General features: G+C 37.9%; 2 protein-coding genes across 4 annotated transcripts; one reads left to right on the top strand and one right to left on the bottom strand.

The window, feature by feature from the left end:
* Window positions 1-1,032: 1,032 nt before the first annotated feature.
* LOC121750630 (omega-6 fatty acid desaturase, chloroplastic-like) lies at window positions 1,033-5,021 on the bottom strand. Its single transcript, XM_042145205.1, has 10 exons — window positions 4,755-5,021; window positions 4,616-4,676; window positions 3,960-4,201; window positions 3,695-3,838; window positions 3,326-3,477; window positions 2,628-2,750; window positions 2,336-2,513; window positions 1,818-1,936; window positions 1,573-1,687; window positions 1,033-1,471 (listed from the first exon to the last, which is right to left on the bottom strand). The coding sequence occupies exons 1-10, from the start codon at window positions 4,791-4,793 to the stop codon at window positions 1,310-1,312; spliced, it is 1,335 nt and encodes a 444-aa protein (XP_042001139.1). The 5' UTR covers window positions 4,794-5,021; the 3' UTR covers window positions 1,033-1,309.
* Window positions 5,022-7,920: 2,899 nt separating this feature from the next.
* On the top strand, window positions 7,921-11,312 carry LOC121753253 (reticulon-like protein B21). Of its 3 annotated transcripts, none has more exons than XR_006040368.1 (9): window positions 7,921-8,901; window positions 8,995-9,039; window positions 9,119-9,221; window positions 9,306-9,380; window positions 9,462-9,612; window positions 9,765-9,834; window positions 10,203-10,268; window positions 10,906-11,024; window positions 11,105-11,133. XR_006040368.1 is itself a non-coding variant. In XM_042148471.1 (9 exons), the coding sequence occupies exons 1-9, from the start codon at window positions 8,133-8,135 to the stop codon at window positions 11,254-11,256; spliced, it is 1,554 nt and encodes a 517-aa protein (XP_042004405.1). In that variant the 5' UTR covers window positions 7,924-8,132; the 3' UTR covers window positions 11,257-11,312. The 3 variants fall into 3 exon arrangements, 2 of the variants coding, with proteins under 2 accessions (XP_042004406.1, XP_042004405.1); XM_042148471.1 differs by having other exon boundaries at window positions 7,924-8,901; window positions 10,902-11,024; window positions 11,105-11,312; XM_042148472.1 differs by lacking the exon at window positions 11,105-11,133 and having other exon boundaries at window positions 9,765-9,829; window positions 10,902-11,024.
* The last annotated feature ends 8,367 nt before the right edge of the window (window positions 11,313-19,679 follow it).

The raw sequence follows: 19,679 nt of genomic DNA, 5'->3' as shown, positions 1-19,679 counted from the left end.
CAAACTGCCCCCATGATAAAAAAAATGCCAAATGGCTTCCTGATAGATTCAAAAATAAATCTTAATCAAATTTAACACAAACGATGCGATTGGGGACAAAATATGACTAACTAAAACCAACACAACTTTACTCCAAAAAGATGAAACAACAACAAATGTGGGAAACATGGGGAACAATATATTCAAATTAATCAACAAAGAAGGTTGGTTGTCACACTTACGGGTTGACTGACATCGCGCAGCGAGTCGCTTCAGGAGAGGAAACCCTAGCCTAGCAGCTCGTCGAAAACTGGAGAGGAAACCCTAGCAGCTCGTCGTGGTCGCCGTCGCCGTCACCGCCTTTGTCGTCGTACTCGTAGTTGAACTGGTTGTCTAGAGCGTCGTGTTGATGGGAGTGTCGATTTGGGAGGAGTTTTGGAGTGTCGATTTAGGGTTCCAATTTGGGGGGATAATTTGAGAGTGTTGATTTTGGTGTGAAAAACGATTAAGTGTGGAATTTGTGGAATTTTAATCGCCTCACCAACTCATCGCCCACTAAGCAATTTTAACGCCCATAAGCAGGCACATCAGATAAAATATGCCATGTACGTGACCTAAGTGCCGGAGAACCCGACATGAGAAAATGGCAACGCCTGGTTAAGTTCATGACATTACATGATACTTTCAAAGTTCATAGGAAAAACCAGAAAATGATGAAAGTTAATGACTTTAGAAGCAGTTACCCTTTAAAAATCACTAGCTAGAGTTTATTAATTATCATTAAATTTAATAATGGATACACATGTAAACCACAATAGACCTCGGTGTGCCTCAAATATAATTTCTAGCAAGACAATTTCTTATTGTTATATCCACTAGAATTCAATATTTCAAACATAAAGCAGAGGAAAAAACTTTTCAAGATAAATTGAAGGGTTCTTGAGAATTCAACGATGTGAACATCTTTGTTAAAAGTTTTCCTCAATCTCTGTTGAAATTAATAATGCTAATGGCATTATAATTTTTGCATAATCTACTGCATTCCAATCTAAATTTTAATATCAAACTTCCAAGAATATTATCCCAGATTTTCGTTTTTGAATTATTTTATCTCAACAGTGCATTCTGATCGCAAAAAAAGACAATAAAAAAAACATGACATAAACATAAGACTATGGTACTACTTTGGACAATGAATCTGCATCTGCATAAAGACAGTACGCGATGCATCATAGGATAATATAACCTAACTTAGGAAATAATTGATCTAAGGGAGCAAGAATTTGGACCAAAACTGGCTGTTGTTGAAGCCTTAATGGCATACCATGACTCAAGCATAATCTGGCATTACTTGTTTAAGGAATGTGATGGGCTGAGAATCATCAGGTGCAAGTTCGTCGAAGGGGATGTAGTTTCTCTCCTTGCTGTAGACGTGGCAGACAGTCAGTATCGTCTTCATCAGACGCCAGTTCCACGAAGCCTCATTCATGTACTGTTGTTCAATCATGGGGAGCAAGTGTTGGAATATCACTAAATAGATAAGAAAATAGTTTAACAAACACAGATAAACGAGCGCACACACGTATATCATACCTTTCCCCAATTTTCCTGGAGAGATTGATGAGCTGCCCGCAGGTTGTAGCTCGGTATTCTGGGGGAAATATGATGAGGAATGTGCACGTTGATATCGTGGCAAAGGATCTCTATCCTGTAGAGGAGAAAAGGTATTATGTTAGTTTGAATTCCTGCATTTTAGAATCCTACTGACAGGATTTTAATGTATTTTCCGCTTAGTGTTTATATAGTGTTTATACTCAATCAATACATAGTTCAGTTACCAGCTCGGGTAATCACAATGGACAGTGCCGTTGAGCTGGGCCTGGGCAGCGTTCCATTCCTCCGAGGGCTTGAAAGGTATATGAGGCGCTGTGTGATGCACCATCGTGAAAGTACTCATCTGAAAATTTCAAACAGAGACCCTCAGAAGATGAACTAAACAGATTATGCAAATAAATAGAGAATATTTTGAAAAACTTTGTTCATGATACAAATAGATGAATTCAAATAATCTTATAGTACTCATCTGAAAATTTCAAACAGAGACCCTCAGAAGATGAACTAAACAGATTATGCAAATAAATAGAGAATATTTTGAAAAACTTTGTTCATGATACAAATAGATGAATTCAAATAATCTTATATGTTATATCGAATGAATAAATCAGAACATGTTGATAAAGATGTATGTGAGGCTTATGTAAGTTGTTCGATTTCCTTTCCATATACTCAACTTTTTGAAATGTAAATAAATGTTTAAACTAATCATTCTGTAAAAGAAGTGAGCGCAAGGCAATACCCAGAAGTGATAACCTAACCACGGCATTAACCAGAACTTGATCCACCCCATGACCCCGGTTTTGAGAATTATCAACGGCCATCCGATTGCCATGAAACCAAACACACAAGCTAAGCTTATCTTCACTCGTTTCACTTCATTAGGTCTGAACCTCTTGACGTCAAAGTGCATTATCAACCTATGAGATATTGAATAAATGTCAGATTACAATCAACAAGGTTCTTTTAAAACACAGTGAGACAGTAAATAAAAAGTTTAGTGTCGCCTAAAACATTTAATCATGTGACTTTACCAGTGTGCTATTGACATCCAGGGCCTAAGTGGTCCGTAACCATATATGATTGCCTTTCGGAGAAGTGAAGAGGACTCAAATTCCTCTGGCTTAACAGGGAGCCAGGCTGTATCTTCTTCCAACCTGCAATGAACGTGAGAGCAAAGGTTCAGATTTTCTCATACAGTAATATTATAAAACATATTTTCATAGTTCTGAAATGTGAGGAAAGTCTAATCAGATTGAAGGGAGAAACACATACACACAGTCACACACACACACACAAAGGGATATTCATGCGTATGATGTGCTGTTCCTGATTTGCGAATGGTGTCACTATGCCGTTCTATTGCACAAAGATATTTCGTTGACTTTCAATAAAGTGAAACAATGACACCCATTTCTCCAATACTTCTTGAGAATATCCTGAATATCGAATACAACTCAACCTAACTCAGTTCTTTCACTTGATTGATAATATATATCAAAATAAAGACACTCTTAGAGTACTTAGTTTGAAGGCATTATATACTACAAGATACAGTTTTCAGCTTGCTGTGAGAGCAGAATTAGCATTTAAATAACATCATATATCTAGTGTTGGTTTGAAAAGCAAAAAACCACCACTTCCCAAAACACATAGTGGAAAGGACAATAATTTATCATAACTTCACTCAGCGTCTTTAACTTATGAAAAGGTCTCAGGAGAAAGTACGAACATATTTGTTTTTGCATGATGCCTGTCGTGCTTAAAACGCCATGGCTCATAAGGGTAAATGAGAGGCATAAATGCCAGAGTTCCAACAATGTCTTCCACCAACTTGTTCTTTGAGAATGATTTGTGCGCGCAATCATGTCCTATGACAAAGAACTATAAAACAGGGGGAAAACGAAATAAGAAATCATTGGTAAAAATTATGTGTCAAAAATATATACTCCGTATCTTGAAATTATGGATAAAAGATACAAGCATGATTTTCAGAAATCAACATGAGAAATTTGCACAAGTTTCTACATTTTTAACTCGCCAAGCATTTGAGTATTAATCAGCATAAAACCAAGAAGTAATAGAAGATTACAAAACTAACCCCCGTAATCGCAGTTCCAGTCCAAGCCCAAGCTAGAGGAAGCAGGTACCATGGGGCTTTGGCGATCATGAAGATCCCCAAAGCATATGATGTTACAGATACCAGCACAGACTTCAAAGCTTTTGCATCATCAATCTCGAACACCTTTCGCAAAAAAATTAGGATCATCAGTTGAAACTCTGTACAGACCAGACACATGGCTTCCTAAAAGCATTTTAAGCTGATACAGAACTAGAGCTTGCTTAAGAGAAAACAAAGAGAGCACCTTTTTTGGAAGCGTATCAATTATATCTCTGAGAGTTGTGTTATTTGGAAGGGGTTCTCCAATCTGTCGAAAGCCATATTCATGACATAACTGCTGTCGATATTCTGCACTATCTGCTGATGGAGAAGGTGCTACATTGACAGCCACAGCTTTTACCACTTGGCGCTTTTGCAAGGATTTAAAGCATTGTCTTTGTTTGATTGATCTCTGAGGAAGACTCTCCCACTTCAGGAGATATGGGCCTCCAATACACAATTTTCAGAAACAATGATCAACAATGAAATTGGAACAGTGGCTTCTACTACTACACAATCCTCAAATACAAACCAATATAGCATTCAAAATTGAAGCTTTTCATGATCGAAGCCAATCCCACCACACAATTTATACACTCAATCTAAATTTCATGTCATATAGACTCTCCCACTTCAGAAGATATGAACCTTCAATTCCCCATTTTCGGAAAACAAGGACCACAATAATATTTAAACAATTGCTTCTATATATCCCTCAAAAATATACTTATAAATCTATATATCATCCAAAACGATCGAAACAAATTCCACCACGTAATCCACACCCTCAACCCAAATTTCATCATTGAAATTGAAAAGAAAACAAACACAAACACACCACTACGCATGGTGTATCAATACCTGATGAAGTAGAGCTCTGAGGAAAAATTCTGTTGCCCTCATTTGGCCTTTTCTGGGGACCCTACAAATATCAAGGAAACATTACAAAAACAGAAACAACGTAAAAAAGTTTTTTCACACACAGAAAATGGTTGCTTACCAAGATAAGAAAGCCAGAGTGTGCAAGCCTACACGCCATGGAAATCAAGAAAAACCCGAATTCACGAGACCCTTTTCAAATTCTCACACCCTCTCAGCGCTCCGCGTTTGCAGTGGAGCTGAAGATAGGATTTTGGGGAAGAATTGAAAATGGGGCCTGAATCTAAGGATGTTATGGTTATGACTTATGGGTTTATATAGCGAGAGTTTTAAGTAGCAAGTAGAAAGCTGCGAAACATACAGTTGGTTAGAATTTGTTTGGGACCAGAATCCACCCAATCACAAGCCACAGCCCACTCTAATGTCAATTTGTACACTGCTTTCTCATTGCCACACAATTTCAATTGAAAAGACATGATGTAAATTTAGGGCTGGAATAAGAAAGGGGTCTATTTTCGTGTCTTTATTCATATCAATAGGCCATATAGCTATTGCATGTGATATGCTATTTTGTCAATAAATTTTTTGAAAATGAATAAAAAGAATATAAGAATATTGGTCTTAAAAAAACATAACTATTCATTTTCTATTGAAATTAATCATAAAAATCACTTATTTTATATTATTGCCAATTTCTCACGTCGCGTCATTCTTCAATCTTACAGGTACGCGAGACATATTATATCCTACAAAGCACATAAAGTAAGTATTATTCAACGTTGAATTACGAATTCAGGAGTCGAAACGACGTCATTTCATTTATAATTATGGGATCAAAGTAGGCTGGAAAATTTATACTAGTATATAGGTTGGATTGAAAAACTTGATATACATTAGTACATTACTCTTCCCTACCAGGGTTGGTTTCTGCCATACTTGCAATTAGTAAATGTTATGCTCTGTTTATACATGTGGCATAATAGTAATTTAATAAATAGTATGTTTATAATTATAGGTACATAAGTGGAGTGGTAACAAATCGCATTATAAATGGACGGTGGCACGCGACCCAAATTAAAAACATTTAACTTTCAACTGACTATTTAATAAATGTGATTTAAATGGTAGTATATTCATGCAGTTATAACAGTCAAGCCTGGAGCTAGTTTTTAATAATCGAAGTAAAATTGGGGGAAAAGAAATCAAACTCGCCCAAGTTCAACTTATGTTTAGCTTTGACTAATGTTATTCTTAATAATCAAACACAATTATAATTCTGAAACTCAAGAAATGTTCAAAAAAATATAATAGGAGTAACAATAATTGGTTGGACCACGCAATAAAATACTACTACTAGGAGTACATATTTACAACAGATAGTTCTAAGCAAAATGCTCAATATGTAGCCCTATGTTCATAAAATTAATAATAGGAGTATTAAATTTACTAATTTACCCTTAGAGCCCCCAAATTAAATACTATGTCTATGATTAATTATCTTACTTTAATTTGCTCGGGTTTTAAGAAACAACATGCAATAGTGCAACTAATTAACAAGGGTATTGTGTGTGTGAATTGGCCAAGCGGTAAAATAATAATGCCTGAGGCCAAAAGTTATGGGTTTGAGTCCACCGTGACGCGACATTTAAATTTATACTACTATTCATTTGTCAATAAAAAAATAATTTAACAAGGGTATAAGATTGGTGTTCAAATAATGGATGCAATGATCTATTGAAATCTTATACTAGTATTTTTTAGATTTGGGAGTAATGATGAAAAAATATTTGTATGAATTTAAATTAGAAGTTGTAAATCTATAAGGGTGAAAATGCACATCTAGAAATATTCCTCCATTTTTCCAAAAATCAGGGGCTATAGTGAATAAATAATGTGAAGAAAAAAATGTTTAATCTTATTTACTTGGGCCGATATATATAGATGGCCCAAGGACCAAACAAGAATAAAAACATTATACTATATAACTGCCCTATTCGAGCAAACAACATTATTTTAATTATTTGTAGGGTAGAAAACCAGAGCTTGATCTCCAGGTATTCATCAATGGAAATACGTACGCATTTCAATTATTTAAGCCACATTTAAAGATACTAAAGAAAATTAATTGATTGACTAAAAGCTTTTCGCAGATCCATCTTGAAACCATGCATTTAATTTGCATAATGAGTGCATTTTATTTAATTTTTGAAAATAATAAAAAAATTGAAATTATGGATTAGTTTAGGTAGGTAAATAGTTATAAAGAAAAGCAAATGGATGATGGGTCTGAAAATGCTTAGAATATGGCAGCTTGTAAAAATGATTTCATGTGGATTGTTGTCTAAATAAAGACTAATATAATACTAATATGTGATGTAATGTAATGTAATAAATGTTTCACCTATTGGTACATGTATCATATAATAAGATTTAGTAATTTAATTATAGATTGAGTTTTGAAATTAAACACACAAAATAAAGAGGAGGCGTGTGGGATCAAAGAGGCAGAATTTGTCGCCATCCAAATATAGCCTTAGGCATGATTCAGTCCAACAACTATGTCGTCAAGTAAAAGTATAGTAGTTATAAAATGACAAATACTATGAGACATGTAGCCACTGTGGGCTTACAAATTGCAATTTTTTTTATTATTAGCCTATGGCAATTTGTGTATTTTACTTTTATATGAAGACTATTTTAAATCTGCGTCTAAGATAGAGGCGAAAAATAAAATAATGATGATCAAGTCTATTACAATTTCACTTGACCAAATCTTGCTAATATTTAATAAAACTATGTCTAACATGTAAATTATGAAGAAAAAAAAACATATGCAAGTAATATATGTGGTGAGATTCAAACTTTTGTCATTTTGTAATTATATATTTTTTGATCACATTTTCTTGACAATGTTTTAGTCGGTAGCATGTGACATTTTCTAGTGCCTCGTAAAACACAGAGATGCGATTACACAAATAGATATTAAAAAAAAACGTCCTATTTCATTCTAATGCCTCGTAATCCACTTCATTGTCACCCCAACACAATGTCGTGTCACAATTTTATTTCATTTTATAATATAAGATACGGTTATAAATTAAAGTTCCAGAACAGCCTTTTTGTAAGCAAATCTGCACTAAATAATTGGAAAACTCGACCAAAAAAAAGAAACAAATACTATGATATTAATGAATTACTGAAATTGTTTGAATTACCCCCTTCAATTCGAGCACTGCATTTACACACATTAAATTACCAAATTGCGACGACAACAAAATCATGTAGCAGTAGTGATGTGGTCAATAAATTCACCGAAATAAACGAAGAGTAACCATTTATGGGCAAAAGCAGAAAACAGAGTTACTCAAACAAGCGGGAATAAATATCTCTCCCTCTCTCCATCAAATCCCTCAATGCTACATGAATTTCAGAGCAGCGCCTGCAATTTATTGAGGTTGAAGCCATTAATATAGCACATTGAGTAATCAGGTTCAACAAAATGAGTAGTAGTAAAGAATCAATGGAATTAGGCGGCGGTGGAAGAAGAAGAAGAGGCGGCGCCCCAAAAGAAGGCTCTGTTTGGGAGAGCAGAATGAAGCTCGACAAAGTCAAAGGCGGCATCAAAGTTTTCAAGGCCGCTGATCAAAATTCAGAGCAAACCACTCACACTCAAAATGATGTTACAGAGACGAACTCTGAGATTGAGATTTGCAGGGATGCGAAGCCCAAACAGAGCCCTAACGGGAAGAGGAAAACATGGAAATCCGAAAGTTCTGATGGGAGTCCGGTTAAGATTGCGGTTCTGAGATCTGAATTGTGCAGGAATTTCGATGAACAGATCAGCGAATCGGCGAAGAAAAGCCCCGTTTCGATCAGAAATCCAAGTGTGAGAAAGGCGAATGCAAGAGCATCTGTTGGTGAGAAAACCGAGAAATCTGATGGTGATGATGAGAGAGAGAGAAAGTCGAGATCTGACGAGGATTGTGAGGAGAAGCAGGCTGCTATTACGAGCAGTGTGCCCCAAATCAATGGCGGAGATGAATCAGATTTAAATGAAGATAAGGAAATCGAAGCTGAAAACAAGAGCGTTGATGTTGAAGAGATTGGTGTCGGTGATCACAAGCACAAGAGAAATGTGATTGTGGAGAAGAAATCGGTCCAGAGATATCCAAAACCAGTGCCCGTTTCATCATCAATTGCCAGAAATCAGCCTCCTCCTGCTGCAAATCATGCCAGATTTAATTCAATCCCAACAAAGATCAACAATAGTAAGTCTCATCTCTCTCTCTATATTCAAATATTCAAATATACGTATAATCTAATTTGATGTTATGTAATTTCTCTTTGCTTCCGATTTCAAGGATCAGAAAATTTTCCAAGAGCAAGCAGCAAACTACAAAGTTTCGGTGAGTTCTTTGAAGCGTGTGTGTATGACTTTTTTTTCTTCATAATTAAATGATTTAACACTGGTTTGGTTGAAATCAGTCGACCTTGTAATGTGGAGAGACGTATCAAAATCAGCATTTGTTTTTGGGATTGGAACATTTGCTATCATATCATCTTCATTCACAAAGGATCTCAACATCAGGTTTAATTTAGATTAATTTATTAATTTTTCCAGCTAAAGTTATCAGAAACTGAAAATTTGACAAGGAATTTTGTGCATTTTCAGCTTCATTTCTGTGCTTTCCTACTTGGGACTTGTGTACCTTGCTTCTAATTTCCTCTTTAGATCCCTAATTAGCAGGTAAATACTGATCTGTTTAGATTTGAACTATAGCCATTTTAATTGGAAAAAAATGAATAATTTTAATTGAAAATGTGGCAGAGGATCAGTGGAGAATGAGTGTACAAATCAAGATTGTGTTATTGGTGAAGAAGAAGCAATTTGGGTGACAAAAATGCTTCTGCCATTTATAAATGAGTTTCTTCTCAAACTGAGAGCTCTTTTCTCGGGCGACCCTTCCACCACGATGAAGGTAGATAACTACTCTTTTACTTTCACATGTTTACATCAAAATTATTTTTTCTTGATTTATGTCACACAATGTAACATAAATGCTTTGAACAATTTGGGGCTGTGAAACTGAAATGTAATTCAGTCGAAAAATGACAAGTTGTGTCTCTGCAGTTGGCAGTGCTGCTGTTCATTTTGGCAAGGTGTGGAAGCTCCATTACTATCTGGACAACGGCCAAGTTAGGTCAAATTTTTTATTTACTTTTAACAATTTGATTTATTTTTAATTGGACCAACTAATCGCGTTTATATAGCGGGTTTCTTTGCTTTCTTTCACTATGTGTTTATCCAATTTAATGAATACTAGTAGTATAAATTAGGTGTCATTATATTGAGATTGCGAGATCACATGCAAAGTGACGTTGACATGTTTCTTTACTGTTTATTTAATTTTATCACACGATTGATTCGGTCTCAAATTTTATGGTTGATTGAGTATGGAATAAATGGCCATTGAGTTATTATTATCCTCACTTATTTTGATTTACTTTATTTTCTTTTCTGGTTGAGTATAGCTTGTATAATAATGTGGATATACCCTGTGGTATGCAGGTTTTATTGGAGTATTTACTTTGCCTAAAATCTGCTCACCATACTCCTCTCAGATTACTGCATACGGTAAAACAAATACTCCCTCTAAAATCTTACTCTGAATTTTGTGTAGTTATAGCTCTTTCACATTCTAAATGAGAAATATTTACACCAATTTTTAATAGAGTGGTTGGTATAATGTTACCGGAGAAAATATCTTAACTTGGTATAGTCTCATTCAAAGTGTTACATTATTTATCTTTTTGAGATGTTCTACTTAAAGTGATGTGTGTAAAATTGGAAATAGCATTCTCTTTATTTTAGTATTTTATTTTATATCATACTTTAACCTCTCAGTATTTAACATGCTAAACAACAATATATAGTATACTTGTTAGTTGAACAGGAAATACTCCACTGAAAATCGGACGAATCGAGTATTTATAGTTGTGAATGAATAAGATGGTCGGTTACGTGAAGGTGACATGTTGTTGGACAAATAAACACTAATTTAAAAATAACAAAAGAATATTACTATCCCTGTTTACTACCAATAGTGTTTTAATACACAATTAATGCACCTTTTGTTTATAACTTAGAGGAATAGCAATGTGTTAAAAAAGTGAAGGTGGTGAGTAGGTTATGATGAATTTGATAGTATATATATATATTGATTTGGCAAAGAGTTTGGTATAAAATTGTTTGAGAATAAATGCGAAGGTAGAATATGGATGAAACGATTTGGAGAGGCATGGAGGTCATGTAGTCACAAAAAAGCAGTAGGATTTGGCATCTTGGCTCTTGGCTGGAATTTGTCATCCGTGGTTTACCGTATTTGGGCAGGTATGTTTTGTGACTTATTATTGCTTGCTATATACTCCATATTTATACGCATTTTAATTGTATATTAATCTGGCAACCAGTGTTCATGTTATTTGTGGCATTCAAGCACTATCAGCAGTCGTTCATCGCGGAGGGGTGGGCCCACCACGAAGCCATCAACGGTCACCATTCTTCTTCCCAAGCTCCTACAGCTACACATCAAAATAGAGGCAAACTAAAGAAAGAGTGTTGAGATATTCAATTAATTTTTTAGGAATATATTTCTGGCATTGCGTTTCATTTTGTTTATTTTCCTGCAATATTTAAATTTCTCGACTATGAAAAGAAATTTGAATACTCCAGTATAAATAAGTAGTACGATACATAGTGTTTACCCACAAAACTAAAAGCTGGAAATAAATGTCCCTGTAAGTAGTATACTATCATGCCAGATTATTTAGCAACGGAATTCAATACCGATTGTTGCAAGCGAAAATTCAACGAAGTCAAAATTTTGATAGTAGTAGTATTAAAGACTTATCCAAATAACAGTTAATAGGAGCATTAGAAAGGTTTATCATCTCAATTTTGTCTACTATAGGTGATTAATTGAATATTAGGTCCGCCGTCAAAATAATTAAACAAAAGCTAATTATTTTCACCATGCCACAGTATGAATCAGACTCTGCTTAGGTCAAATAACAATGCAGAAACATGCTAAAATTCAAGTTAAGAGCGAACAAGAAATCATATTTAAATGCAAACCAAAACAAACCAACATGCAAATTGAGCCCAAAAAAAAATATCGAAACAAAAAATTTGGATGAACTGGTGATAGTCTTGTATAGACATCATCATCATTTCAATTCGATCTTTGCAAACCAAATTCAGCCAACACCAATTCAAACCAAACATTGATCAAATCGAACATATGTACCGAAACTCACACAAATTGAAATTGAAATAATCCATTATTCCACTCTCGTCCTCGATAGATATCTCATAGTACTACTTTGATAAATTTGAGTTTTAGGTAGGGGTGACAAATCGTGCGGATTAGGTCGTTATCGGGTCAACCTGATAACGACCCAATCTAATAAGGCCTAACCCGAACCCGACATGTTAAGGAAAATGTCAATCTGAATACGAACCCGACCTGCTACCCTCAAACCCGAACACGATCCGAACCTGACACGAACCCGTTAACGACATGATATAATATGGGTTGACACGACACGATAATGACCCGAACACGATATTACACGATTAAAACTTGATACACGATTAAACCAAATTTTAAACTTGATTTATATGATAAAAAGCCATTTTCCAGGATTTAATCTTGGTTTACAAGAAATTTGTAAAGCATTATTTTTTTATAAATAATAAAAATAATGAAAATAATACTAATATTATTTCTTAATGGGTTATCCGTACCCAACCTGAATTTTTCGGGTTCTTAACGGGTCAACCTAATAAGGCTTTACCCAAACCCATTGTTTTCGTGCAGATTTGTGTTGGATTAACGCGTCGAGTAAAAAATTGTCAGCCCTAGTTTTAGGAAATATTTCTCTCTCTGTCTCTCCAATTTTATTAATTTTAAATTACTCCATACGCTGACATAAAAAGAACATGATAATTTTTACTTTCTTCCTTTTCTTTCCGCCCTTCAAACACATTACTAATATTGTAAGAGCATCTCCAATGTAAAAAAGGTATAGATTATTTATTTATCTTCTAAAAAAAGTATACATTTCAAAAAGTAACAAATTCTAAAAAAAAATATTTATTTATCTTCTCAAAAAGAAAAGTATACATTTCAAAGTAACAAATTCTAAAAAAAATTATATATAAAAAAGGTAATTTATATTTAAAAATTAAAAAATAGTATAAAATGCATTCCAAAACATTAAGGTATAATAAATTCTCAAATATCTTCCTTATTTGAGAATGATTTTTTATGAAAATAAGAAAAATGGAGTATATAATATGGAGTATAAAATTTTACCTTTTCGTCAAGAGGGGAGTGATCAATTGCTAAATCACTCTCTAGTTGCTAACTACAACTAATTTAAGACTATAGGATTTTAGAAATCTAGTGGTTTAAAATTTGCCACGTGTAATTTTCGCTTTTATTAATTAAATCGAAAAAGATAAAAAAAAACTACCAAATTAGGGTTTTGGATGAAAATGTCAATATAGTGTTTTGAAAATATCAACACAATGCTTTGAGAATGTCAACACATTGCTTATGTTTGCTTTAAGAATGACATTCTACATGCATTATATTGACATATTTTATATACTATATTGACATTTGTTAATATACGAAAAAATTGAAAATTTTTGTAATTTTTTTCAATTTTTGATATCGGAACATATGCAAGTGAGATCTCGTTAGAATTCTTATGAAATTATCTTTAATTTGATATATGTTGCGCAAAATTTAAATCGAGAAAGTTATATGCGTTTTAAAGTTATGTGATATTTTTCAAAAGTTAGTTACAACTAATTTGTTATAAATTGATCTTAATACCTGACTTTTTTTGTTCATTGTATTAACCTCGAGATTGATGATCTAGACTCTTAATTTAAATATGACTATTATTTAATTATAATTAGTAATTAAGTACTGAGTTAACAATATAATATGTATATAAAAATATCTTTTAAAATAGGAAAAAGGGAGTATCATAAATACCTAGCCAGCCTAATCCTATGATATTTTTAAAAGAAAAACAGAAAAATCCCTTTCCCATCCGGCCAATACCTAGACCGCCTCTGTCACGCCCGCATTTCCTAAGGATAGGAAGTACGGTGGACCGCGACTAGGGGAGGAATAAAGAAGCGGGGAAGAAAGGGGAAAAACAGGAATATTTGACCCAAAGACATTTGATAAAAGGAAATTCATTTTAAAACCAGATACTGTAGCGACATTTCTAGAGTTAATGTAAACAGAGTTAAATAAAACATTGTATCGGATTACAAAGCAGCGGAAAAGACCCAAAGACAGATGATGTCGGGTATGACGACACGACACCATCCAAAAGACCAAGTAAAACACTCATTTGGCTTTCACTGCTCAACATCCGTCATCCCCATCGCCGCTCAACCTGCACATTAAGAAAACAACATGCAGGGCTGAGTACTTATTGCACTCAGTGGACACACGCCAAAATCATAGTTTGTCATGCCATAACAGTGTAACCTTGGGGTTTTAAGTGTAAGAAAATAACCCAAGTACACAAAAATATATTTTCATAAATTCGACTGCGCAGTCATTTTCCGATATTGCCACCCTTATTCCCTCAATCATACACTATCTGATCCCAACGGTGACAAGGGGCGTGGCCACACCCCAGGTCACTAGACCGGCCAACTTGCTCTCAGATGGCACCCAGTCTCGTGTACACTAGCCTGAGGGTTCGCAGCCCAACAGACCCGAATTCGATTAAACATATGTGGTAAACCACTTCAGATAGGTTTCAAATCAAAACATTTGGCAAGACAAACAGTTCACCTCCATAAACAATTCCGGAACAGAGTCCGTATTAAAAACAACCCACGTAAAAGTAGGGTAGAAAAGCCCACCTCGATTGCTTAGCTTTTAAAAAGGTTCCCTTCAACCACACTTTCCTCGTAAAAGATCACCCTTTTGAAAGATAAATTGTATCATGATTAGAGTCAGAAGAGACGAGACTTTAAACGACAATGCATGATTCCTACGTGGACGACTTCAATATCTAGCACGTTACATGTACATACACTTAACAACATGTTACAAAACAAACACACAAAGTCACACGTTCGAAACACACCCCGCATGCAAACGACGTACCCAAAACGCGCACACGACACACGAACACAGCACTCCAAGTCCTGGCATACCCTTACTGTGCAAACGGCTCACTTGGCTCGGAAAAGGTTCGGAAAAACTCGGAAAAAGGATCGGCGTCTCGACATGGCTCGGTGTCTCGGCCGGTGGCTCGGCACCTCGGCCGCTGGCTCGGCACCTCGGCCGCTGGCTCGGCATCTCGGCCGCCTGCTCGGCCGCTGGCTCGGCACCTCAGCCGCCTGCTCGGCACCTCGGCCGCTGGCTCGGCATCTCGGCCGCCTGCTCGGCACCTCGGCCGCTGGCTCGGCACCTCGGCCGCTGGCTCGGCATCTCGGCCGCCTGCTCGGCACCTCGGCCGCCTGCTCGGCACCTCGGCCGCTGGCTCGGCACCTCGGCCGCCTGGCTCGTTCCGTGCACACTCACTTTCCTCCAACTTCCGATTCTCAAACCCTATACAACATTCACACCACACATTCTCGGTCCCAAAACACACCCAGACACCTGGGATCATCCCTTCCAGACTCTCCACAAATCTGCCCTAGGCTGAACCCTACAACTCTCGGCCAACACACACGAAACCCTCGAACCAAACACTGATTCCTCCGAGCCATCTCTTGGCCAAACACACCCACATACATCACAAAAGCACAACACTCAGAAACCCAACCATTGCACATGAAAACATCTCCCAAAAACACACAACACGCAGAACTGCGCAGTTTACTTGCAGAAATCATAATAAAAACATACGACCTCCAAAGAAGCTGAAATTTACACACCACACAGAAGACACACCAAAGTTTATACAGCTAAAAAAAAATCGTACCAAAAGGAGATCGTTTGCTCAGTCAAAACGGGGTCGGAACCCACTGTCAGTTATCACCGAAAACATGTTCAACACAAGCACATAGCCACAAATCCTATTCAACATCTAACCCATCCAAAAACGTCCTACATGCATGTTTTTCGAATTAAACGAGAGTTGAGGCCTTGTGTTACCTTTCCCGGATAGTTCAACGTAGTGAAAAAGTTTTACTTCCTCTTACGACTCCGATTCACGACGAAGGGGGTATCACCTTGAGGAATCCAAGACGATGATGAGAGGGAGTGAATGAAAAAGATGAGAACCGAGAGGGAGAAGGAGAGAGGGAGCTTACCGGTGTTGAGAGCAATTGCAAGAGAGAAAAGAGAAAAACCGATGTGGGGAGAGATTGGAAAGGGGATGATGTATCGGTTAAGAGGGAGTGGGGAGGTTGAGAAAGTAGTGGGGAGGGGGAGAGAAACCGAGAGAGAGAGAGAGAGAGAGAGAGAGAGAGAGAGATTTAATTTTAATTAGGATTTTTAAAAACATGGCTTAATTAATTATTTAATTACATTTTAATTTGCCTAGGTAGAAAATACCACATCCACAACAATCAAAAAAACACAAAATATTTTCCACACCATATTTTAAACACAAAAACATAAAGAAAATTTCATCCTTAATTAAAAGAATAAAATTCCACAAATTTTCGGGTATTACATTCCTCCCACCTTAACAAAAATTTCGTCCCGAAATTTGTTAGATTACTCAAACAGTTCTGGAAACTTCTCTCTCATCTTATCTTCTGATTCCCATGTTGCCTCTTCGGTTCCATGATTCCTCCACCGTACTTTCACCGAAGCAATTGACTTATTCCTCAATTCTTGCACTCTTCGATCCAAAATGGCCTCGGGCTTCTCCTCATAGCTTAGATCGGGATTTAGGACCATCATCTCTTCTTGGTGAACTATGTGTGTGGGGTCAAACACGTACTTCCTCAATTGTGACACATGGAAGACGTTGTGCACATTTCCAAAGCTTGGTGGTAGGGCCAATCTGTATGCCACCATGCCGACTCTATCCAAAATCTCGTATGGACCGATGAATCGGGGTCTAAGCTTTCCTTTCACTCCAAAACGAGTTATTCCCTTAGAAGGGGAAACTTTCAGAAAGACCTTTTCTCCGACCTCGAATTGTAAATCGGTCCTTCGAACATCCGCATAAGATTTCTGTCGATCCTGTGCCTCCTTGATCCTCCCACGGATTTGTCGGACAATCTCTATCATCTCTTCTACAGAGTCTGGTCCGAGAATTCTTCTCTCACCCACTTCATCCCAATAAAGTGGCGACCTACACTTCTTTCCATACAATGCCTCATATGGGGCCATCTTGATAGTCGCCTGGTAACTATTGTTGTACGCGAACTCTACCAAGGGCAACACTTCTTCCCAACCTACGCCTCGATCTAGCACCACGGCTCGCAGCATATCCTCTAAGGCTTGAATTGTTCTCTCCGACTGCCCGTCGGTTTGTGGGTGGAAAGCTGTACTGAAATTCAACTTAGTCCCCAACTCGCGCTGCAGGCTTGTCCAAAATCTAGAAGTGAATTTAGCATCACGATCAGATGTGATTGTCGCTGGAACTCCATGCAAGCGTATAATTTCCCGTACATATACCTTAGCCAACTGCTCGGATCCATAAGTGGCACGAACCGGCACAAAATGGGCAGATTTGGTGAGACGATCTATAATCACCCAAATCACCGTGTTCCCTCGCTGGGATTTTGGCAGTCCTATCACAAAGTCCATTGCGATATGTTCCCACTTCCATTCCGGAATCTCGAGGGGTTGCAATTTCCCATAGGGCCGTTGGTGTAGCGCCTTTACTTGTTGACATGCCAGGCATCTCTCCACAAATGCCGCAACATGTTTTTTCATACCGTTCCACCAAAACTGTCTTTTCAAGTCTTGATACATTTTGGTGCTCCCTGGATGGGCAGCGTATGGGGTTTCATGTGCTTCTCTCATGATTTCCATCCTCAAGCCTTCATCCTTGGGCACACACAACCTTCCCTTGTAGGTGAGACCGTTATCCGCTGCCTCACAGAAACTTCCGGGTTCACCCGTCCTCACTTCTGAGCGAAACCTTTCTAGTAGCGTATCTCGCCGTTGAGCTTCCACAATTCTGGCTCTTAAGTCGGGTTCCATCACCAACGTGGCTACTATCCCTTCCACAGTCTCGGGCATTCTCACCACTTCCAAGCGCATCTTACTGAACTCTCGGATTATACTCTCCTCGATAGTAAGAAAGGTGGCCAGCTGAGATTGAGACTTCCTACTAAGAGCGTCGGCCACTACGTTTGCTTTTCCCGGATGGTAATTTATACCACAATCGTAGTCCTTCACCAACTCGAGCCACCTACGTTGGCGCATATTCAGCTCCTTTTGCTCAAAGAAGTACTTTAGACTCTTATGGTCCGTGTATATCTCACAACGGACTCCATAGAGATGGTGTCTCCAGATTTTCAAAGCATGCACCACAGCTGCCAGTTCCAAGTCATGCGTCGGATAATTCAGTTCATGGGGCTTCAATTGTCTCGATGCATATGCAATCACTTTCCCCTTCTGCATAAGCACACATCCTAGTCCCACCTTCGACGCGTCCGTATATACCGCATAGTCAGTCTCTGGCTCCGGCACAGCTAGGATTGGTGCGGTGGTCAATTTCTCCTTCAACAACTGAAAGCTCGCCTCACATTCTGGCGTCCAAATCATCTTGACTCCCTTTTTCAGTTGTTGCGTCATTGGCCTTGCTATCTTCGAGAATCCCTCGATGAATCTTCGATAATAGCCCGCCAGTCCTAAAAAGCTTCGGATTTCATTTTGCGTAGAAGGTGACTTCCACTCCTGCACTGCTTCCACCTTGGCCGGATCTACACGAATTCCATCTGAAGTTACTACATGTCCAAGAAAATTTACTTCCTTGAGCCAAAACTCGCATTTACTGAACTTGGCATATAGTTTCTCGTCCCTTAGAGTTGCTAGGACGGTTCTCAAGTGCTCTTTGTGCTCCTCCTCGTTCTTTGAGTAAACAAGCACGTCATCGATGAAAACCAGGACAAACCGATCCAGAAATGGATGGAACACGCGGTTCATAAGGTCCATGAACACTGCCGGGGCGTTCGTCAGTCCAAAAGGCATTACAACGAACTCATAATGACCATATCTTGTTCGAAAAGCTGTCTTGGGTACATCTTCTCGCCGAACCCTCAGCTGATGGTACCCAGACCTCAAATCCATCTTAGAGAAGACTCCTGCCCCTCGAAGTTGGTCAAACAAGTCGTCTATCCTTGGTAGTGGATACTTGTTCTTCAGCGTTAGTTTGTTTAGCTCCCGATAGTCGATGCACATCCTCATCGTTCCATCCTTCTTCTTTACAAACAACACTGGTGCTCCCCATGGTGACACGCTAGGTCTAATGAATCCCAATTCCAGTAGCTCTTGCAGTTGCACCTTAAGCTCCTCCAACTCTTTTGGCGCCATTCTATAAGGTGCTTTGGATATTGGTGCCGATCCGGGCTCCAGATCGATCGTGAATTCTACCTGCCTGTCGGGTGGGGGTCCCGGCAGTGCATCGGGGAAGACATCGGGATATTCACTCACTATCGCCACATCTTCTATCTTCCTGTCTTTCTTCTCCTCCCCATTCAAATAAACAAGGTACGCTGGACATCCCTTCCTAATCATTGTAGTGGCTTGCAGCGCAGAGATAATGGACTTGCGTCGGCTCATTGGGATTCCGTGAAACTTCGTCGGCTCTTTTCCGGGGGTTTCAAACGAGATTTCCCTATCTCTACAATGAAGGGTAACGTGGTTCTCCGCTAACCAATCCATACCCAAGATTATGTCTACGCTACCCATCGTCATTACTTGCAAATTATAAGCCACTAAACTGAGTTCACCTATTCCAAAGTTCACACATGCACAAGATCGGGATATATCTATAGTCCCGCCTACCGGTGAGGTCACACTCATAGTGG

Source organism: Salvia splendens, chromosome 10, assembly GCF_004379255.2.
Source record: "Salvia splendens isolate huo1 chromosome 10, SspV2, whole genome shotgun sequence".
Lineage (NCBI taxonomy): Eukaryota > Viridiplantae > Streptophyta > Magnoliopsida > Lamiales > Lamiaceae > Salvia > Salvia splendens.
The sequence above is the reverse complement of the archived record's forward strand: the minus strand, read 5'-3'. Positions and strand labels throughout refer to the sequence as shown.